Genomic DNA, 25,213 nt, shown 5'->3' on the forward strand with positions numbered 1-25,213 from the left:
AGGTTCCAAATGGTAAAGTTGAAGTAAACATTCAAAATGTGTACGGACGCCATTGTGATTCGATTGAGCGTTATTGAATATCTGTGTCGCAGATGACAAGGGATGTGTTCCACTCGTCGCAGCCATAATCCCGTCCTCTTTTGTTCGATTATGACATCACAGAAGGCGAGCCACTACTGTTCAATTTTAATTTCCAATGTTTATATTGTCATCACCAATACAATCCATACGTATTCCTGGAAAATTCTAGCTGTTGTCGTTGCAATGATTCACATTCGTTCAAGTTTTAGTGTTAGAGAATTTACGTGTATTGAATTTGGTGATGTCTTAGGGTTAGACAAGATACATTCATCAAGCTGCTATCGGGTGATGCATTATCACTGAACATGACTCATCAATGTATTTTTACCAGAGAAAAATGCGTACGGCGTTTTTTTCCATTGTCTTGTTTGGTTTGTTTTTCGAATAATGTTTTTACTTAAAAAAAAGTTTGTATTTTCTCTATCTGTTTACAGTGAACTGGTTATGGCGCATACTTCAGAAAAATGCAAGATTGAAAATATATTTTGAATAATTATGCATTCGTTTGTTGAATTAAAAAATGTTTTATCAAATAATATTGTATGGCAGTGTTGCCTTCAATTAGATTTATAATTATTAGGTACAGTTAAAAATAATCGGAAGGTAACGGAAAGTTACAAGGACTTTGAATGAGTAGTAAAGTATAAATACCGAATACCAAATATGCTGAAAGTGTTGCTAAAAGTGTAAATCCTGAAACGTTGAACCTCATTATCTCCTTTCCAGTACTTCAATTCAATTCGAATCCTCGATTCGTATAGTCTGTGATGCAGTTGCGTTTATTTGATTATGTTTATTGTTTCTAGTAAACATATTGGTTACAATAGTATATAGATTTTCAACACGTCATCAGCCTTTTATGACATATTGTTTTACAAGATCTGAGTATATCAAATCATTCTAAAGTAAATTTTGCATCTCTCAGAATATTAATTTTTCTTATATTCATATTCTCATTCCCTTTGAAAATGGTGTAGTTTCACTAAAAAGCAGATCAGTCTTTGAAGATGTCTGTTAGGTTCTTTTGATTGAAAAGCAGATCAAACCGTTTTTGGTGTCAGTTTTACTTACTTGTCTTGGAAGCTGGCATTGAACATCCTGCATCCGCAAGAATGTTTGTAAAGAAATGTTAATCATATTGTGCTTTCGTAAATATTTAACATATGCTTTAAAAAAAATCATATGACTTTACATGTTGTAATGAAAATGTGTCATTTATATGTATATACACGTTTTCAGAACTTGGTACTATTGTTAAAGTCATATGAAACGATTTTATTGAAATTTTAATGTTACCGAAATTAATGAACCAATGCATGCATAATATACTTAACTAAGTATACCAATAGGATGTAAAATACATGAGCTACTTCCTGACTCATCATACAAGTGAATGTTAAACCTCTGGTGGTGTGTTTGGGTTGAAGGAGGAAAGCATAAAGGCAAGTTATTCTAATAACTATTTTTATGCGGATGAAGGAAATCATTAATTTTGTTGGAAATTTACAAACTATTCGTGTTTCAATTGCCGTGTTGATGTCCCAAAAATTTGCTACATGCTGATACAACTGTTTTCATACTACAATTACATTTTTATCTTTGTTTTTATCCAAATATTAACTGTATTATACTACCTTTGCAGTTTGTGAAGTTGTGAGTCAATAATACAATATACAGTTATTATTGAGCTATGGCTTACATATCATTATTATAAGACGAACATATTTTCAATGTCTGCCATTAAATCTTTTAAAATTAATGTTGGTCTCAGACAGTTTTACCGCATTATTAATGACGAATTTGAATACAATAATTCAATGACCATATTTTACAACAGTGTCTGTTGGTGTTTGCTTTTGTTGCAGTTCAGAGTTTCTGTTCCTATGTTTTCCTCTTATAGTTGATGTGTTTCTTTCGGTTTTAGTTTGTCACCTGGATTTCCTCTTCGCTTCATCGAATTTTGACTATTAAACAGCTGTTGCCTTTATTTAGCAGATTTTAAATGAGGGCTTTTTACGTATTTGTGTTATCCCGTCATTCAATCAGGTCCATAATTAGTGGCGATGGCATCAGGTGGATAAAAGGTCCGCTGATGTAGGCCCTCAGGTAATAGGTGCCCTCAGGTAACCGGGGAAATTTGTCATCGATTAATTCCCACGAAAATATAGTTTCCTATTTGGATCAATCTTAATACCAAATTTTAATGTGACTAAATACCAAAGATGTTAACCAAATTGCCAGGCGATTTAATCATCTTCATACCTAAGGCACCGATCAATTATCTTATGTGTGCGTGTTGACTGGGGGTAGATGGTAAAATTAAATAGGATTTTCAGGAAAAATAAAATTGTTAAAATGACCTGACCGTTTATGTAATGCAATGGTGATCTGAGGTAACCTGACCATGTACAGTAATAGAGTGGTGACAGTGGCGGACCCAGAACTTTTTGTAAAGGGGGTGGGGGCTACTGACTGCCTTAATAGGCCCGCTATTCTTTAGTGATTCCCGATACAATCAACCACAGTTTTCACACGAAATGGGGTGGGGGCTGGATCGACCAATGGGTGACCTGAGGTAACCTGACCATGCACAGTTGTACAATGCTGACATGAGATAACCTGAAAATATTTGTGTTTTGTAAAGCTGGCCTAGGGTATTATGACTATATACAGTATGTTAACCAATACTTTTGTGTTACTTTACATGGTCAGGTTACCTCAGGTCACCACTGTATTACTGTACATAGTCATAATACGCTAGGCGAGCTTTACAAAACACAACTATTTTCAGGTTATCTCAGGTCAGCATATTACTGTACATAGTCATTATACCCTAGGCCAGCTTTACAAAACACAAATAATTTCAGGTTATCTCAGGTCAGCATTGTGTTACAGTGCATAGACAGGTTACCTCAGGTCACTCATTGTTCAATCCAGCCTCCCCCCCTTTTCGTGAGAAAACTGTGGTGGATTATATCGGGAATCACTAAAGAATAGCGGGCCTATTAAGGCAGTCAGTAGCCACCCACCTTATAAAAAGTTCTGGACTCGTCATTATCACCACTCTATTACTGTACATGGTCAGGTTACCTCAGGTCACCATTGCATTACCTAAACGGTCTGGTCATTTTAACAATTTTATTTTTTCCTGAAAATCCTTTTTAATTTTACCATCCACCCCCAGTCAACACGCACACATAAGATTAATGACAAATGATCGGTGCCTTAGGTATGAAAATAATTAAATCGCCTGGCAATTTGGTTCACATCTTTGGTATTTAGTCACATTAAAATTTGGTATTAAGATTGATCCAAATAGGGAACTATATTTTCGTGGGAATTAATCGATGACAAATTCGCCCGGTTACCTGAGGGCACCTATTACCTGAGGTCCTACATCAGCGGACCTTTTATCCACGTGCACCACCTCCATGGAGTTGAATAAAGCAGTGTCCTTCACCATATAAAATTTTAATTTAAGTTAAGAATATGTCCATTCCACTACACAATACTATATTGGTAAAATGACTTCAACAGATTACTGTTATACCACCGTTATATACAATTAATAGACAATTTCACATTAAACGATAAAACTATCTTTTGATTGTAATTCGTATACACCCATACAATACACTGCAATAACCAACATTTATTATTGGTCGATAATTGTTAGTCTGGCATCCCGGCCCGATCTAGCTGCGCGCCGTAAGGGCCAGGTGGGGAACAAATACCACGCGATCGATTCAGTACCAGTTGACTCTGAATCTAAAATGTGGCTGAATAAATCTAATATGGACCAGATTAGCCAGGACCCCAGGCTAGATACTTTTCTGCTCAAACGTCTACTTGTAAAACTTGTATAATTGATACTGATGATCCCTGTGGCGATTCTCACTATGATCACCAGTATACTATCAAACTGAGACTACTATAACACTATTAACTACTATATACATATGTGTTATAGTAGTCTCAGTGTCAAAATAAGCTTTAACTTTGCTCATCAACTTGACAGATTGTTTTTCTTGTCACATTTTTGTTGTTTGGTAAGCAGTTCATGTCGCTTCATATGCAGATATTAAATAAGCTGTCTGCACACTACTTCTAGCTGTTCAGCAATACCAGAGACATATAATACAATTATATGTCTCTGGCAATACTATGATTAAGATCACTATTTTAATAATTGTTTATCTATGGCATACTTGAAAGGATTAAAAATGAGTTACTATCTCCAAAGCAAGATCTTGCTAAAAGTTCACTACCTCTATCAACTATTATCTCCATCAATCCTTTCCTATCTGTTTCAAGTGATTCACACGTCAGTAGAAAATGTGATAACATTTCAGGACTCTTGTTATATATAGCTTACATGGTGGACTAACTGTATTCTAATTAAATGCAGCTCGATTAGATTGAAAGATATATGTTCCTGTTGCAATTTTGATTCTTGTAGGAATCCTTACAATGTCTATATTGTTTTCTGTCTTTGTGGTAACCAATCGAATCATCAATAATCGTGATGGTCCAGTAATTCTGCAACTTGTTGTTTATTAAAGATTTCCATTTTGTTTTTGTTAGCGGATTGTCTAAAAAGTTTTCTATATTTTCTATCTTATATTGTTAACAGAGCTTTTTAATATCAATGAACCAACTATAACCGTTGAAGGATTTTAGTTTAAGCTGCATTTCTGCTATTCTACAATCATTGGAAGTTTTTTTCTGATCTAGTGATTGTGCCAAATAATGTCAAAATTTTGATATGTATTTCAGCTTCAGGTATCATGCCGAAGAGTATATATATGGCTGGGTCTGCTGTATTAGTAGATAAAGATATATTTAGTTGCTGTTTTAATAATTTCTTATAATACAGATTAAGAGTTGTAAGTGATTTGCCATTTGGAATCAAGATTTCTAGTCCATAAGTTAGAATTAGTAGAACAAAAGTTTAAATAGTAAAAGTATTGTTTCTGAGTCCAATACATTGGTTACATGTAGACCTGCAGCTCTTTTCACTAAATATCTTACGATTAAAATCACTCGAAAGTCATGAGCATTTCAGTATAACTTACGATCAATTTTAATCGTAACTTTTTTTGTGAAAAGAGTCGCTGATCCCATTAAGATATATAAAGTGCGTCTTGCTTTTTTGATGTTCTCTTAAACTGTTGATTAAACTGATGTTATTTTCTTATTTATTTATTCCAATGTGTATTGCTGTTTTAACTACTGGCATTTGCTTACCGTCCATAATTCAAAACCCTTCTCCAGTCTCTATTGTTTTTTAGGTAGTTCTTTCTGGTAATATTACGCTTTTAGTTGGTTGTAATAAATATCCTTCTCTACGACTGAAATCAAGAGCAATATCAATCATGGACTGTATCTCTAGTGGATTTGATGCTATAATAGCAACATCATCAGCGCAGGTAGGTGCACAACAGTTTATGTTACCAATCTTTCCGCCGAGTTCCGTTTCACACAAGAGGTTCAGTAAAGGGTTTACGAATACTTTATACGAATCAGCATGCGCAGATATAGCAGATATTAGTGTTAAGAGAGGCGAAAGATACCAAAGGGACATTCAAACTCACAAGTCGAGAATAAACTGACAACATGGCTAAAAAATAAAAAAATACCAACAGACTAACAACAGTACACAAAACACAACATAGAATACTTCAAATACCTAATGTCATCATGATATATGTCAACCATTATAACTAACATTGATGGAGCATGCATATGGTTAGCTCAACAACTACAAATAAAGGGATATTTGTAGCGGACTTCATCTGCCCATCCTTCTTAACTTCTTAAAGGGGAGCATTCAGCACTTGCAAACATGTTTATCCCCGCCACATTCTATATGTGACTGTCCCAAATCAGGAGCCTGTAATTCGGTGGTTGTTGTTGGTTGCTGTTTACCATATTTGTTTTTCTTTTATTGTTTTGTACATAAAACTGGCTGTTGGTTTTCTTGTTTTATTTTTTTTTTTACATATGTCATGTCAGGGCTTTTTATAGCTTACTATATGTTATGGGATTTTCTTATTGATAAAAACCATACGGGGAATAATATATCAATCTGTTGGATACATTAGCTCGTTGTTATAAAATAGTGATACATGTATATACGCTTTTTTCATTTCAGGATTTGGGTTCTAACAAGTAACAAGGAACTTGTAGTTGAACCTCTATTTCATTTTTGTTGCAAGATTTTTAATGATATATACTATTGTTCTTACCATATGTAGATGTGCAATAGTGTTTGTGTCATTCATTTTGGTTGTTTCTCATTGACATATAATACAAATATCCTTTCAATTACACTATAACCTGAGATTACAAAACACAACGGATCTGTTCAAATAAAAAAATTTAGTATGGTGAAATTGTTTTCTTGTGCATTTACCATGTGTTGTTAAATATAAATACCTGTAACTAGATATTGGCCTCATGTAAACAAAAGATGTAATATTCAGATCAGTTTTATTTTGCATATTAGTTCTAAAACTACAAGCTTATATACTTTACACATATTTTAAAAGTCCAGCAGTAAATTCACCGGTATTAAAATACAAAACATTTTTTTACACATTGTATATTGCATATTATTTTGTTAACTGACAGAAAAAGCTTTTTCATGGATTTAATTTTCATCATTTGTTAAAAATTGATTACCTCATAGATTTTTTTAATTTATAACTGCAGACTTTTCAATTGATAATCAAATGGATTTCATAATATATTATAATTATTAAGGGCTATTCCATTAAAATAGATGTGTGAGGTGGGGTAGCATGGGACTTCCATAATCCTCCAAATACTGATATACATTCTTCTAGTAATTCTGCAAACATCAAATGGAAAATAAAACCAAAATGACCCACAACCCATTTCTAAATATAACAAGCATTCTGAGTGTATTGCATGGCAATACAGTCCCTTCCGGTTAAAAATTCATTGTATTGGAACAAAATGCTAACTTGATCTATAACTTGTCATGATGTAAACTATAAAACAAATATCAAGTCAATATCTTCAAGTATGAGGAAAAAGTTGCGGAAAACTGATTATTTGAGTGAATTTTCTAAGTCCAAGTACCATAACTCTGCACAAAATCATCAGACCAGAACAAAATTTGAACTTGATCTGTAACTTGTCATGATAAAACTATATACTAATTATCAAATCAATATCTTCAAGCATGACGAAAAAAAGTGCGGAAAACAGATTATTTGAGTGAATTTTTTTAAGTCCAAGGACCATAACTCTGCACAAAATCATCAGACTGGAACAAAATTTTAACTCGATCTGTAACTTGTCATGATAAAACAATACACCAAATATTAAATCAATATCTTCAAGCAAGAAGAAAAATGTGTGCAAAACTGATTTGCCAGACTGACGGATGGACAGACAGACAGATGGACAGAGTGCAAACCTTAAATTCCCCTCGACTTTGTCAGTAGGGGACTAAAAGATACCCTCTCTCATGTCCACTTAAATGAAATAGCCCTAACCATGTAATTCATTAAAAATTGTCACCCTTGGATAAAAGTACTTTAATTCAAAATATTCAATTATCCACCAGATTTTTAATTACTAAATGCATTGTATGCAATGAAAAACAAATTTTGTGTGGCAGGGCTCGACAATAACGCTTGTCCGATTGTCCGGTACCAGAGGAAAAAAAGGTCGGACAAGTAAAAGCTATATCAAGCTTGTCCGACGGGACAAGTTAAATTATTATGCAGAAAATAAATTTAATCCAACTTTGATGAACAAAGTAATTATAAACAAAAAACAAGAAAAGAAGATAAACACAAGTATTAATTTGACATGTTTACTTGCAATCGATAATTTAAAACTGGTTCTTTGTCAGGTACTTTTTAACAGGTAAAAGGCATACATGTACTATTCTCGGAAACCAGTCTTACTGATCCGAATCAGCGATGCGCTTTGTAGATAAGGTAACTTTACAAGACAGTTCGTCACCAGCTCGGAAACGATTCGGCTCCAAGTTTAATAGACAATTTGGCACCGTAGGAGACATATTTAATAGACATGATTAATAGACAGTTTGGCAACGCAGGAGACATTTCGGGACCAAGACAAATCAGTACCTCGTTTTCCTACCTTATTCTGTTGCTTTATAATAAATACCATACCGTATTTTTTTTAACAAAAATATTTTTTAAATAAAAATGAAGAAATTATTTACCATAAAATTCCCAAATCATATTTGATCATATATAGAAGAAAAAAACAATACTTGCAATACGGTGACCTATAGTTATTAATTTCTTTGTCATTTGGTCTCTTGCAGAGAGTTGTCTCATTGGCAATCATACCTCATCTTCTTTTTTTTTATTGATTGAATTTGAAGAAACTTTTTTCAACTTAAAAAACCAGGATACAAATCCAATGAGTGGAAATTGACAGGCCTATCAGACGGTGCCTCATGTGTAGAGTCTGATGAGACTTTGGCATTGATGAAAACTAGAACATAAGTCCTATGACATGACTAGATTCAGTTGTTCTCGACTCATATTTTTAAAAGGTATTTCAAAAGATATAAATCAAATTCTGTTCTATTGTTTTAATTCATTTTGTTCCTTGAATCAACTTAAAATGCAAAAAAGATTATTATTAAGATTTTTGTTGGACAAGTTACAATTTCATTCGGACAAGTAAGTTTTGGTATGTACTTGTCCTACTGGACAAGTTGGAAAAAAAGTTATTGTAGAGGCCTGTGTGGAGAAAACAGACAGATCATATCTCAGAGAAATCGCCTGCACCAAAAATAAATTTATTACAGTAATTCATTTCAAAAAATTTATAAACACTGTTACATATCTTTAGTATCTAAAATAGGGAAAAAGTATTTCAACTGTATAAAATATATAGAAAAGGGTAAAAAAATAAAAGATAAAAAAGACAGTGTTAATCTCAATTTATCAAATATTGCACAAAAATTGCAAATATTTAAACATTTGTTTGTATTAAGATATTACACAAACTGTAGAAATTCTGTATATACACTAAAACTATTTATAAAAGAGAGTCCCATATTATTTTAAAATTTTAAAATTTCAATTTGTGACTGCATCCAAATTTCTAATGCTAATCAGCTGTTGTCTAACCATCTCTTGATTAACAATATAACACCCCTCCCCCTCCCTGAAGAAAAAAATGCAAACTTAAAAGTATTCTTTGGATGTGTCCATAGGTGATATGTTACAGAACCTGCCAAATGTTCTTTTGATTTCTTGTAGGGGCAATCTTATTCGTTTTACCTTCTCTTCTAGTCTTGGACTGATATCCCGGCTCAAGAAGAGTTAGGTAATATAAAACACTATGAATTATTTAACAGATCAATACAATTTTGGGAATGCACGTTTGAGCTATTTGGTGAAACATTTTGAGCTAAAAATATTTTACGCCAATGGGGAGTCCACATTTGGGATAAAATTTAAAGTCTACATTTAGGTAATTCCTTCATGTACAGGTAAATTACAGGTATCATATCTATATTTTAATTACATATTAATATTCGATACTTAGAATGACATTCTATTTATAACATATTCTTGTTTTATGTACCCATTCTGTTTACCAGACAATTGTCTTCTCCCTTGCTCACCACAGAGAGGTGGAAGAGGGGTTTTGAGCAAGATGAGTCTAATAATAACACTAAATAACTTTTTAAAACTATGAACAAAGTGCACGTATAAAACAACTGCATGCATGTTTAGATATAAACAGTAGTTTATTGTTCTCTGATCCTGAATTTAAAGCTAACGGCCTTCAAAACTGTAATCTAATGTTACTGCCTGATCTCAACTATAAACTAATTAACATTAAACGGTTTTAAAGTTCAAGTTCTTTTCTTTTCAAACAAGCATAGTTTTCAAATGACCAGATTTATGTAGGACATGTTTTTAAAATTATTTCTTAGTGATATTCTATATATTTTACATCAAATATTGATTTAAAAAAATATCATCTCTAATTCAATAGTACAGGTAGAAAAATTAAATTAGTCTAAATGTAAACTTGTAACTCTGATGTTCCATGGAATATATGTCACTAAAGAGTAATGTACATAATAATATCTAAGTGTTCATAAACAATAATCTTTACATCAAATTTTTAGTACTGAAAATAATACATATAATAAAATTTCTATTTACAATAATACTTCTTAATGTTTCTTATGATTGTCTGAAAACATTAATCTGTTAAGACATTAAATTTAAAATAAACAAGAGGCTGTCAGAGTGACAGCAAACCGGATTTTCCTGCAGAGGTCAAACCCTGAACAGTCGAGCAAGTATGGACACTTCATTTAAGCTTAAAATTGCTCTGAATTTGGATAGTGGTTGAACATTTGACACAGCATAGGTTTGTGACACAAAATGAATGTGGTCAAAGAACTGAAATATTTGAAAATGCACATTTACCTATTATGGTCCAATATCCAAAATATAAGTACATTGTCAGAATCAGCATATCAAAAAACTCCAAAAATTCATTTTTCAATGAAATCAAACAAAAGTTTAATTTAGGACCCTTTGGACCACAATGTGGACCAATTTGATAAAGGAGCTCACAATCCAAAATCTCTCAATACATGGTAAGATTCAGCATTTCAAGGAACCACATAAATTCAATTTTTGTGAATCAAACAAAGTTTAATTTTGGATCCTGATTTGGACCAACTTGAAAACACGGCCCAAAAATATAATATTTAAATACAGGTTTAGATTCAGCATTTGAAAGAACCCTATATATATTTAATTTAAGTTGAAATGAAACACAATTTAATTTTATCCATATATATTCTGTGCAAAGGGAAATAACTCAAACTTGATAAATAGATATGATTATAATGAATAAAGTGATGACTAAGTTCTATAAAATTAGAAATGATGTAATTTTTCAAATTATAATCAATAATATTATAACAACAACCAGTGATGACTAAGTTCTCTTAAATTAGATATGATTTAACACTCAAACATTGTTAAAATCAGCATATCAAAGAACCCAAGAATTCAATTGTTGATTAAACAAAAGTTTAATTCAGGACCCTTAGTACCTCGATGTGGTATTATCTAACTAATGATGACAATAAATACAGGTTTAGATTCAGCATTTCAAAGAACCCTATATATATTCAATTTATGTTGAAATCAAACACAGTTTAATTTTGGACCCTGATTTGAACCAACTTGAAAACTGGGCCCAAAATCAGAAATCTAAATATATGTTTATTAATAGACAATATAAGCTAAGTTTTGAAAGGAGTTCACCTAATTAAGAAATATATATAGCATTCAGAAAATTAGTTTTTACAGAATAACAAACAATTTACAATTTACTAAAGTAAAGAAAAAAAATCAAAAATTTTATTTATCATTAATACAATGTCTTTTAAAAATCTATAAAACTTATCTGTAATTATGTTCAAAATGTCTAATAATGAACAGTAAATTTCTAACTATATTTACTACTATATAGCTTTTAATCATTAACACTTAGAAAACAGAAAATTTTCAAATAAATCTGTCACTCAAGATAAGACATTAACAATATGTTTAGTAAACTGATTACAGGACATATAAACAGGTGAAAATTATCTATAAAGGCTTAGTGTAATCAAACTTTATGTATATAATTAACAATTTCTGTTCAAAGGAAAACACCTCAATCACAAAAAAGACCCCAGGGGACTAGACTTTTATTTCATTTGATTTGTTTTATTGTAATATACAAGAAGAAAAATGGTTTCAGGGTGGGGTTCTTGACTGTTTACAAGTTTTCAAAAAAAGGGGGTGGGGTTACCCCAGGGGACTTCCCCTAATTTTCATTTGATTTGTTATTTTGTCCCATAAAAGATTACACATGGTTGAGGGGTGGGGATCTCAACCGTTTACAAGTTTTCAAAAAGAAGGGGGTGGGGTTTACCCTCGTGGACTTCCCCTAAATTTCATTTGATTTATTTTATTGTCCCATACAAGAATATATATGGTTTAGGTGTGGGGATCTCAACCGTTTCCAATTTCTCTAAACAGAAGGGGGTGGGGGTTACCCCAATGGACTTCCCCTATATTTCATTTGATTTGTTTTATTGTCCCATACAAGAATATATATGGTTTAGGGGTTGGGATCTGGACCGTTTACAAGTTCTCAAACAGAATGGGGTGGGGGTGACCCCAGGGGACTCACCTTTTATTTCATTTGATTTGTTTTATTGTAAAATACAAGAATATATATGGTTTTAGGGTGGGGAGCTTGCACATTTACAAGTTTTCAAAAACAAGGAGGGTAGGTGTGAACCCGAGGACTATCCCAATATTTCATTTGATTTGTTTTATTGCCCCATACAAGAATATATATGGTTTAGGGGTGGGGATCTCGACCATTTACAAGATAAAAGCACATTCTCAAATTGAACGGGGTAGAGGTAAGAATATATATGATTTAGGGACACTTAATTATCTACAATTTTTTTAATAATGAACAGTACATTTCAAACTTCATTTATACAGTCCTACAGATCTTATTATCAGAAAACAGATAATTTTCAAATAAATCTGTCACTCCAATGATTATCATATGCTAAAATATTTCCAAGATCTAATTAATAATGAAAATAAATCATTATCATATGCTAAAATATTTCCCAGATCTAATTGAACAGAACTATGGTTTAACATAGTACTCTAACATTACATATATAATAATTAATAATGTAATAATCTTCAAAATGTCTAATGATATAGCTTATAATCATTTATAATACCACTTAGGAAATAGATAATTTTCAAATAAATCTGTCACTCCAATTTTTATTGTGAGATAAGACAAATCATAACATGATAACAAGAGTAAAATATCTAAAAATTCCACTTTTGGATATTAAAAATGGCGATAACTCAAAAAGGAGAAATACTAAAATCTTGAAAATTGAACTAGACCTTCATTAAGTCCCAGGAAACAACATATTTAAATTTGAAAAAAATTTGTTAAAGCGTTTTCATGTTATTGTGGTGACACTGTTTGGCAGCCGCCCGTCAGCCCACCCAGCCGCCTGCCGTACATCCCCATTTTAATAATCGATATTTCCTTCGAAAATCCAGTTAAAAATTCCTTCACACAGAAAAACCACAATAGACTACAATTTAATTCTATTTGTATAAAATCAATCCTCACAACTATATGTACTTCTCTATTTTTAGATGACATACAGCATGTATGGGAAACAGACGGGCAGAAGACGTTTCAAAATCCTTGTTCATTATATACTCACATTCTACGATTTTTTTTCACAAAATAATCTTACGAGAAAAAATGCTCATTAGTCTTAAATATTTCAGTTAACTTATAATGAATTTCAATTTTCATCGTAAGCTTTTTGTGAAAAGATTCGCTGCTTTTTAATTATGCAAACTGAATTTCTAACTGATCAATGGACAATGCAACGATGACAGTAATTTACACCAACCTTTAGCAATATTATCACAGTAAAAAAGTAAACAATAACTATTTAACAAAAAAGATAATATTGTTAAAATATAATATTATATTGCACAATTAAATTAATTTTAATTGAAGTGTAAATGCATTTGATTGTCAAAAAGTTATAAAAAGTTTGCAAAATTAATGTGGTGACTGTAATTATAAAGTATATAAATATAGGATTAAAAAGATAAATCTGCATATCAGTACATCACTACATACTATTTCTACTAAGTTGAGAAACCAATTCTGATATATTTTCTTTTAAACAAATATATCCTGTTTAATAATTAGTAGTAATGTACGTTATGTATTTTCATCATACATTTAGCTAGTAATACTTCTTCTTTGTACACCTAATACTAATTTTAAAACTTTTATCAGATGATACCCTGAAGTAAATGCCCCAATTTTATCACATACCCTTCATCACGAACCTTTGATCACATGCCCCTGTATTTCACCCGTCACTTACAATTTTCATGTTTAATTATATGATAAAGTTCATAATAGATGGAAAATATTAAATTGAATTCTGTAACAACCAGCGAAACTAACCAGCCCTCCAGTCTTCCACTGTCTAACTGAAATGGTTTTCTTGGCTTGAAAAAATATAATTTTGCCACATATTTCTCTGGGTATATCATTATATTACCACACAATTTTAAATTTGCTTTCCCACATACAGCTATATGTCATCCAATCAAAAGTACATGTTATAGTTGTCTATTTCGCAGTAAACCACATGAATGATATACTGTCTACCCTACACTGAGGTTAGGCTTTCTTTCGCAATTCACTCCAACTATTACAATATTTATACAACTTTCAAAAATTAAATACATGAAAAAAAAGTTAGAAGAAACACTATTAAACTATAACGCCTCGTTTTGTCAAAGCTGAAATAATAATTCAGAATATGTTTTTCAAATGAATGCTTCAGATGTTTGCTGAGCTCAAGATTAAAAATAACGGAAATGTATCTGGATTTTTCATTTTTCTATGACTGAATGAAATATACACAAGAATTTCAAAATGTTTAACTAGAATTGTTTTCCAGATGTAATATTTTAAAATAAAGATATTGTGGAGCAAAATATTTTAATGCATAGTTGAATGTATTAGAAGTGATTATGTTCAAGTTCTTATTTCTTCACTGTTCATTATATCACATGTCTTGCTGCCAAAATCTTCTCTGAATTATAAATTTTTTCTTGACAGTTTTCCCTTAATATCAAACTATTACCAAACCATTGCCGTAATTATTTTTATATTTCAATATTCAGAAAAGTTTCATACTAATTTATGAAGCATAAATTAAAAAAAAAAAGAAAAAAAAAGTAAGAGTCTGAGATAAAACAAGATTATTATGCCATGCACATGTACAAGTAAATGATTAATAAATAAATTGGGAATGTGTCCATGGTACACAGATGATGCCCCCGCTTGCATTCAACATTATAAAGGGAAATAACTCAAGAACTGTAAAAGTGACGCTACCAAAATTCAAAAGTTTGCAGTGGAAACTAAAATTAAACATTGCATTGTAATAACTCAAGAACTGTAAAAGTGACGCTACCAAAATTCAAACTTGATCTGTGTATTGTGTATAAGATTCATAACATTTAGTTGAGGCAAACTAAATTTTAAGTTAGAGAAGGGAAATGAAAAATTCATCAATTTTTCCATTCGTAAAGGGACATAACTCTAGAATGGTAAAAGTGACGCCACCAAAATTCAAATTTGATCTGTGTTTTGTGGTAATAAGCATTGTTCATAAGTTTCATAACATTTGGTTTAGGCAAACTTAAGTTAAGAGAACAGAAACGAAAAAATCAACAATGTTTCCATTTGTAAAGAGGCATAACTCTAGAATGGTAAAAGTGACCAAACCAAAATTCACACTTGATCTGTGTTTTGTGGTAATAAGCATTGTGTATAAGTTTCATAACATTTGGTAGAGGCAAACTTAAGTTAGAGAACGGAAACATAAAATTCAGCAATTTTTCCATTTGTAAAGGGGCATAACTCTAGAATGGTAAAAGTGACGCCACCAAAATTCAAACTTGATCTGTTTTTTATGGTAATAAGCATTGTGTATAGGTTTCATACCATTTGGTTAAGGCAAAGTAAAGTTAGAAAACGGAAACCAATTTCAGGACGTGTGGACCTAGAGACAGACAGACGGACAAGGGTAAACATTAATGCCCCTCTGCTACGGGGGCGGGGGGCATAAAAAAAACCAGCTTCTATTTTCAGTTTTAGTCTAATCAAATCTGAACTGAAGATTTCTGATTTGACTGGTGTTGATGAATACAATGAAACTGAACCACCACTGACTATATTGCATTTGTTTAAAACTTTTAAACAGCAGATACTATACAATTATAGTCTTTGTATGAGGTCTATACGAGGATATATCGTCGATATACTTCTTTAGTTCGATATATCCTGGTAACGACTTCATACAAAGGCTACAACTGTTATATTATTATTGCCAACAAGCCAGAAGTAGAGCACAACCATGCAATATCACTTTTCTAAAAATAACTGCAATATCACTTTTCTATCTGCTGTTTTCAGTCTACCTTTGAAAATATAGTTGAACATGTGACTCTTTCTAAATAAATCAAATTAGTTAGAATATACACAATAATAATATCAAGTAACGACCCTTTCCTGTTCACTAAGCATAATCTAACACACCATCTCTGATTACTAGAATATCATATCAATATATAAACAAAATAATGAAATTCACACTTTTGTATAAAGAAAATGAAGATTATTTTAAAATCTAACATTTGGTGTTTACAATTACATTATATTGTCGTATTTACAGTGGCAACATCCTCAAAGGAGGTAGCATGTATCTAGCTTTTATAAATAGAAATGTTGAAATCAAATATTTGACAAACATTTGTAAATTAGTACAAAAAAATTAAATGCATGACTTAAATTTGTATATATGTGATATATGTATAAAAAAATTAAATACTTATAACACTAACTACCTGACAACCTAGTAGAAAGTAAATAACAAAAAATGAAGTGTAAACTCTAAACTTTATACCTTTAACAAATATACAAAATTAACTGGAAAAAAAAAATAAAATTTGTAAATGGAATGCCAAAACAATTGCAATGTAGACTGCTAATGTTAATTTGCAAGTAGTTTATACTTGCAAATTAACATTGTTTGCTCTATGGTCGGGTTGTTGTCTCTTTGACACATTCCCCATTTCCATTCTCAATTTTATACTGTATTTTAATACATTATGGCACAATAAATTTTAAATGGCACATTTAAGAGGGTTCATCACAAATATTCAAAATAAAATTTCAACTCAAGCACTGAAATCTTGTTGCCTCATATCATAGTGATATGTAAAGCCATAATAGAATAATTCCAATATTCTCATCCCTGCCCTCCTGAATATATATCAACCACCCTGATTTTTTGGTATTTATATTTTTTTGTCTCAATGTTAGAACAGTTCACTTTTATGTAGAAACAATAAAAAAATTAATTAATCAAAATAAAAAATTGATTTCTGCTCCAACATTACATGAAAAGTGGATGAGAATTTAGGAATACTTAATATATGGCAATTCAGGTCAACTGTTGGATTCTGAGACTCATTCTTTTCCACTGTCATTCTGTCATTCTATTTCTATATAGATTTTTCTTGCTCATTTAAATTTTACACCTATTTAACATTTAAAATATCTAAGAAAATGAAGCAGTTGTTCAATTTTGAAATGATATCATCTCATAGTTCGATATTTTACCTGCTGAAAAATGGAACAGAACAGGTTGTGGAATAAATAAGTTAAATACAAGCAAAATGATGTTAACTTGGATATATTAATGTAAAGAGACAAATATTTTATATTAGGAATGTAAGATTTTTGAAAAATAAGCTGTCATATTATCAATGAGCAAATATTCAATTCCAATAAACAAATTAATTGATGGAAATTTGAGCTCATAATAATATATAATTTCACATTATACAATTTCCCCTGAAACAGAATATCCTGGCTGCATAAAGGAACTATATTGTGTAGCTGAAAAATCTAATTCTTACCTAAATGTCACATTGACTGTGAAATGTTACCCCTTACAAGAATAAGTACAACATTTAAAAATATACTAAAACTCAACATATTCTAAAAAGTTGTATACATAAATTATAAGCCAATTGTACAAGCACAATATTCTTTACATGTCTAGCATAATAAATTAAAGGATTATATTCTGTTTCTTCCACAGTCTTGTTTCTTATCTGTAGATGCCTTGATCACTGTCTACTCAAAAGTTGTCCATTGAACTGGCTTCCTCACTTTGATGAGAATTCTGTAAGAAATACAAAGAATATATAAATAGAATCACTTACAAGTCTTAATTGCTCACCCCGCAAAAGTTTGATCAACTTTTTCCTAGTGAATGAATTATTTATTTCCTATATTCAGCTTTACAAGTTCATTCAAGTAAAATCAAGTCCATTAAATTTTTCATTTGTCAGTGCCAAAATCACATTATTTATAAAGCAAAAATCAGGATAAAAAAAATTCAAAATCTTCAAACCCCTCCTCAAGTCAATAGACCCCTCCTATGCAGTCATTGCAATATCTAATATCACTGACATGATCTCAATATGCATTTTTTATATCAATAAAAGAAAACATTTGTAAAAAAAATTTGATTTTCAGAGGGAAAAAAATCATAATTGAAGGGCAATAGCTCCTTTAATATACATTTTATATTGTTTGAGATAATAGGCAAATATGCTAAAATTAATAAAGAATCAGAGTGGTTGTGAGCACTGAAGGGTAAATATCACATTCTTTTTGCAGTGGAAACTAAAATTAAACATTGCATTGTATTAACCACTGGAAGGCAACACAATGAACTGGAGATATAGTTGTATTTTTTCTTAACTTAAATTATCAAGGTGTAATACCACCATTGTTTTTCCCCTATTAGTCTTTGCACTTTTCAAAAAATTGTGCAGAATTTATCTTTGTTTCAAATAAAGAAATAGTTAATACTTGGCATGAGTAAAGTTTTATCCTGTCCAGTACTACAAACAAAATTTCACATAACATTTCATTGCATATAAGATAATAACCATCACTGGAAGTTAACCAATCAAATTTTCACCCCTTTTTTCCTGTGTTCAAGCTTAAGTAACCATGTAACAAGGTAACCTAGTCTATAGAAACACCAAATAAAAAAAGAATGGTGCTCTGAAACACCCAAAATACATGTTTGTGACTCAGAAATTGTTTACTGCAATGAAATGTAGGATTAATTTCCTACAACTGTCAAATTCAAGGGAATGTTTTTTTTCTAACCTTTTTCGTATGCAACCAGATGTGACATACTATGATTTGGTGGTATTACACCTGAACAAAGGAAGATAACTCCCAATTGAAATATTACATTAACAATGACATCATTAAATTTTTCAGAACAGATACTAGATTCATGCACCATGCACAGTTCATGTAATGTTCTTGACATGTATGATAATTAATTTGTAACTTAAATATCAGAGTTATATTTTATTGATAAATTTCTTGAAGTGTTCATGGATAAGATGTAAATAATGTTGTTCTCAATGCACTAAATGTTTTGTTCATCTCAAAAGTAGGGATAAAGTCTGGAAAATTGATAATTGTCAAGCCATCCACATAAGGGATTTGATTGCATAAATGCAATCTTTATATACTCCTAAAATCATATAGCGATATGAAGATTATTTCAGTCATATTGGCATTTTTGTAGATCTTGATGCTGTTTAGGGAGCTACCATTTGATTTTTATGGGGGGCTAGGATGAAAATTTTGTCCTGCCTATTTATTTTCCCCTCTATTCGGTCCTGCCTTTTTATTTTTCACTCTATTCGGTCCTGCCTTTTTTTTTTAGTTTATCCTGACTTTTTTTTTTACATAAATTGTCATCCTGCCTTTTTTTTTTGCAAATAATCTCATCCTGCCTTTTTTTTTACTCAAAAATCCTGTCCTGCCTATTTTTTTTCAAATTTCATCCTAGCCCCCCCATAAAAATCAAATGGTAGCTCCCTTAGTTTCTGCCTTCTATCTATTATAGTTTTTAATTTAGGACACAAATATGAATAATGTTTTGATGTCTGGCAGCAATATCTGCACAACCATGATCTGTTAAGAATACACTGTGACATAAATGGAAATTGGAATCCCAGCATTAAAAAGACTGGGTTTTCTGTTTTAGGTAAAAAGAAATAAACCAACAAGCACATGGACCCCATGTTTTTTTTTACAACCCATTGTGTACTGCTTCAAGGATGTTACATCAAAATTGCAAGAAAAAAATCAATGGTAGATTTTTACTGTATGCATTTGTAGAAGCAGGTAAGACAATTGTCTATGGTTTTCTTAGTTTCCATTAGCAATAATTGTACGATTTCACATAATGATTATCACATTTATTTTACATTTTGTCCAAAAACAGACAGGTATACGTCAGAACAATATTTGTCTAATTAGAATATTACTTGCATCCAAGTGAGCTAAATATTTAAGAAAAACTCAGTCCTTTAAACATCCATGTTGAATACATTTCCCAATTTATAGAGTAATCAACATGCTAAGCATTGAATAATAGATTCTTATATGAGATAGTATTGAAGATTTGACTGTCTTCCACAATAGGGACACATTATGTCTTTTTAATAGAAAAGCGCAGCAGAAGTAGGTCAAAAGAATAAAAATAAAGAATCTTACACCAGTTGAAGTTATTTCATCTTCAATTTTTTGTAAAAATTACTATTTTCCCTGCAAAAACCTGATATTCCAATTTTGTAAACCTACAAGTTAACACACAAAAAATGGTCATTGTCAATAATTAGATCAACTGTTAACTGAGATATGTCTTGCCTGTGAAACCTAATCATAAACTTTAAACAATTGTTGATGCCACTGGCATTGGAAAAAGCAAGCCTAAGTCTTGCTTACAGGACAATAATGAAGAAAAAAATGATCTTAACTTTAATATCTGTGTTAAAACAATTACTGATATGTAGACCAAGCAGTGTTAACTCATTTCCAACAGGACATTTTCCACTGAGACAAACATTTTCTAAAGAATGCCTGGTCTTTGCCGAAATAATTCTGGACATGTTTAGGTGGGTAGCTGTCTCACTGATCTAAATTGTGATTCAATTTAACAGATCAGTTCTTTTACAATACCTCTGACTGGATAATGCACATGAATAGTTGTACTTTTGAAGTTTTCAAAAAACATTGTAAGATGTGTAATCATTTTTGTAAATGTATAAAATAACACACAATTTTTTTATTGCATAGAAAATTGTAATTTCTACACAAGAACATAATTTGTGTGTAAACCCTACTATTGAACCTAGCAGTCTTCAAAAATTTCTATCATTGACATAATATTTGCTTGTAAAACAGTTACTTTCAAATATTTTAAGTAAAACAAAGACTGCACTGTAAGACTATGCCTTTACTGAAAGTCTTTAAGGAATTTAAATTGAATTTGATTTGAATTTGCCTTATAAAAATCAATGTCCAACTAAGTACTCTGTCATTGGAAACTTACATCGTCTCTGGTGTTTTGTTCAATGCTACTTTCGTGGCTGTTGTTTGCTGATTCTGGTGTGCACACCTCTCGACCAGAATGTGTTCTAAATGTATGTGAAGTTCCATTCTCAGACAAATTAGTTCCGTTTCCTTCAGGCTCTGATGTTCTAATTCTGTTGGAAGATTGTGGCTGACTCACTGACTGAATACGGTCCTGAGATGAAGATTCCTGAGTCCTGTCATTCATTGGTTCATTTAATTCTTGGGTATCAGCAGCAGCAAGGTTCTCTCCATTTTCAGAACTAAATTCCAAACGATTAGCATGAGATGGAACAAACTTGTAACTATCATTATTTGAAGCTGTTCCAATATCTATTCCCCCTACAGTAGTGTTCAAAGGTTGGACTTGATCATCATTTTGACTAGCATTTGGACTTTGCTGGTTTTGAGGATCAGGTCTTATTGTTGGTGAAACTGAAATAAAATCATCGATTGAAAATGTTTAAAAAGGTAAAATAAGCATGAAGAAGTACAGCAATTTTAATTATAAAATAAGAGCAGCACAATAATTTTCTGGTATTAATTCACGTTTTAAGGCAGGCACATCTGTTTAAACTCAGGACAGCATTTTAAATAGTACCAGATCATTTGGGTGTACTCTTAATTTCAAAATTATTTTTTGCATACCTGTTGGGTACTCTTTAAAAAAAAATCTAACAATTGATCTCATAAACCCCTCCCAAAAAATACAAATTGACCATCCCATACTTTTAATTTCTGAAGCAAACATTTTCAGTTAAATCAACAGGTATGAAGATGAATATTTTTATGTATCAATATAAACTTTTTAAATGTTTAATTTCCACTGAGAGCATTTGTTATGTTTAAAATCAAACTACTTTTTGGGGCTCACAATACATGAAATACATTTGTAGTGAGTAGATAATTGGAATTCCTCCATATAAATTCATGTAAATTTGGAAAAAATGTGATTAAGAGTTAAAAAGAAAATGGAGAGGAGAAAACAAAAATTGTCTGTCATGATCCTTTATTGAAAATGTTCTAAAAACTGTTTTAAAAATTTAAAGTATAATAATATATATGTACTTTTTATTTTTCATCACTTGCACAGTTACACCTTATTATTAACACTGAACATGTCACTGAGGTCCTGGATACTATAAGAATAATTACTGGGTACTATTACACAAAAACAATAAAATATGGATATCATTTGATCAAATACTTTATTTCTAAAAAAGTTCATTGGAAGATACGAAGACCTTGTTGATAAATATTCCGTATCAACTTCACAAATAATACACGATGGTCTTGAAGTATATATTCTAGGTACTGTCATTGTTTATCATCTTAATAACATGTTATAGTATTCTTTTATTTGTCTTTGTAAATTATTACTTTTACTGTTTAGTCTATTTTTGGTAACATCAATTTGACGAGGCTCGGTACTTATACATCCCAACATTGTGCTATTGTGCAATGGTGAATTTTTGTATTCTTGTCTTTCGTTTTTGCTAATGTGATTTGTCTATATGCCTTTTTGTTTTTCTTTGTTGACATATTTGTTTGTTTTTATAGTGATTAAGATTATAACACAAAGTTGACTGCTGTACCCCTATTTTTGACATGTTTACCTATTATGTCTGTTTGTTTTGTTCGCACATGGTTGTCACTATAATGCCATTTAATGGAATTTTATGCAACTGTCAAACAGGTTTAGCTAGCTATAAAACATGGTTTAATCCACCATTTTCTACATAAGAAAATGCCTGTACCAAGTCAGGAATATGACAGTTGTTATCCATTTGTTTGATGTGTTTGAGCTTTTGGTTTTGCCATTTGATTAGGGACTTTCCGTTTAAAATTTTCCCTGGAGTTCGGTATTTTTGTTATTTTACTTTTTGGTACCTAGGCCAATAATGGCCTATTTAGCAAATTAAACTAACTCTATCAAATGAATATGAGCTTGTTGAATTTCCTGTGACAACAATTTAATGAGATAGGAGAAATAACATTCTAAACATGCAACACTAAAAACGATTCACATCCAAAAGAAGTAAAAAAAAAAAGAGATTATGGTGAAAATTACATTATATCCTGGATTTCAACTCAAATTTAGACATAGGAATCAAAGTGCAATGTTCAGCAAAAAAAAATTAAAAATAGAACAGATTCCCTTGTATTCTGTATGCCATCATGACATGTCAATTGGAACAAAAAAGTTGGTTTTTGGGTTGATTTGCATTCAGGTTTGTTACTAGGAAAAAAAAACATTTTTGATGCAAGAAATAGAATTTAGCTAGAAGTTTCCAACAGCTGCAACTTTAGACCAGTATTTTGCCAAGTAATAATGAAGAAATAAAAATAAAAATCAGATTAAACCCTGAGTTTCTGAATTCATTGTGACCCATATGTTTCACTTATAAAATAAATCTATATATTATACTCATATTATGAGTGATTAATTCCTTTCAAATTGTAATGTCAAACTCCATACCTTTACCAACTGGGCGATCTGTACATGCTTCATTCTTCTTATCTGACAGGTTTAAGATTGGACTCCTTTTATTATTCTTAATATGATCTTCACCTGTGTCTGACTTTGGTCCAACACCTTCCCCTGTACTGTATGCCTCCTTACTGTTGGTAGAATCATGTGTTGTCTCTAAGCTCCCAAGAAGGCTAGGTGTTGGTATGTTTCCTGAACTGGTAGGCGTGAATTCTTCTATGGAATTATTTGATAATAAACGTCTTTCCTGGCTTTTGATTGATTCACTGGTATCTACTTGGTTTCCACTATATCCTGAAGAAGTAGGATCATTATCGTATAAACTATCACCCAAAGATACATATCCATCTTGACCTCTTAATGGAATAGATGTTGCACCTTGGACAGTTGTAGGAATGCCATTAGATTTGTCTTTCTTCCTATCCTGGATATTTGGAATCTCATCAACTACCTTGAGATCTGTCTGTTCCCTTGGATTATTTGGACTCTCAACAACTAACTTCGGATCAGTGTGTTCCCTCGGATTATTAGGACTCTCTACATCTACCTTCAGATTTGTTTTCCTGTTTCCACTGAACCCATTTTGGCTTGCTGACCCACCAAAACCACCAGTATTGTTCAGATTTCTATTAATCTCTCCACCATTCTCATAATGATGACCATGGGGTGCATTCGGATTACCATTATAATCAACTTTACTATCAGTGTGTAATACCACATAACTACCATTTCCAGGGGTTGCCGTCAGTGATTCTAACTCATGTATTTCTGCTTCTTCATGGCGATCTTTTTTAACATTTCGACAAAATTCTATAAAAATAAAAATAGTTTTTCTTTAAACCTCTTATAAAGAGTGTGCAAGTTAGAAGATCTATCATTTGAAGTATTATTTAGTTTTCTTTTTTTGTAACTAAGAATCAACAAGAGGTTCAAAGAGGAATAACAGGTCATCTTATTATTGAGTTCATTGAAGACAAAATCAAGATGCATAAGTTTCTCTGACAACCCAATCTTTCACGTCAATAGTTTAGCTATAGATGATTTCACTCTCATCAATCTGTCAAGTTTCAAACTATTCTACCTTGTAATTTCAGAGACTTTTTTTGAAAATTGGCCGATCAAATAATTCATAACTGAGATTTAGAATTTTTGCAATGGTTTTTATTATTGTGAAAATTAAGACTGGATGTGTCTCCAAAAAATCAAAACTCACATTCAAAATTTTAATACCTTGTATGTAGCATTTCCTGAAATTGCAATTATTTACCTCACATATTTGTCCATTATTCAACAATCACAATAATGATTGCACTCAAAATTTTTTGAGTCTACAGTAATTCCTCTTGCAGTAATGTTTTACATTCAATCAGGACCAAATGAAAATTGTGTATTAAAAGTTTGCCCATACATCAATCCTCAACAGTTTAATCAAAGTTTAATTTAGTTTAATAAAAATGGCTAGAAGAAGATGGAAATGTGAAT

At 31.3% G+C, this 25,213-nt stretch overlaps 1 protein-coding gene across 1 annotated transcript in view; it reads right to left on the reverse strand.

The window, feature by feature from the left end:
• Positions 1-8,880: 8,880 nt before the first annotated feature.
• Positions 8,881-25,213, reverse strand: part of LOC127720105 (homeobox protein 2-like) — a 33,855-nt gene continuing 17,522 nt past the window's right edge. Inside the window, exons 10-12 of the mRNA XM_052226515.1 lie at positions 23,720-24,541; positions 21,221-21,675; positions 8,881-17,971 (exon numbers count right to left, since the gene is read on the reverse strand). Coding sequence (XP_052082475.1) covers positions 17,927-17,971; positions 21,221-21,675; positions 23,720-24,541 — 1,322 coding nt within the window. The 3' untranslated portion in view covers positions 8,881-17,926. The remainder of the gene's footprint in view (positions 17,972-21,220; positions 21,676-23,719; positions 24,542-25,213) is intronic.

Source organism: Mytilus californianus, unplaced genomic scaffold, assembly GCF_021869535.1.
Source record: "Mytilus californianus isolate M0D057914Y unplaced genomic scaffold, xbMytCali1.0.p SCAF_11, whole genome shotgun sequence".
Classification (NCBI taxonomy): domain Eukaryota; kingdom Metazoa; phylum Mollusca; class Bivalvia; order Mytilida; family Mytilidae; genus Mytilus; species Mytilus californianus.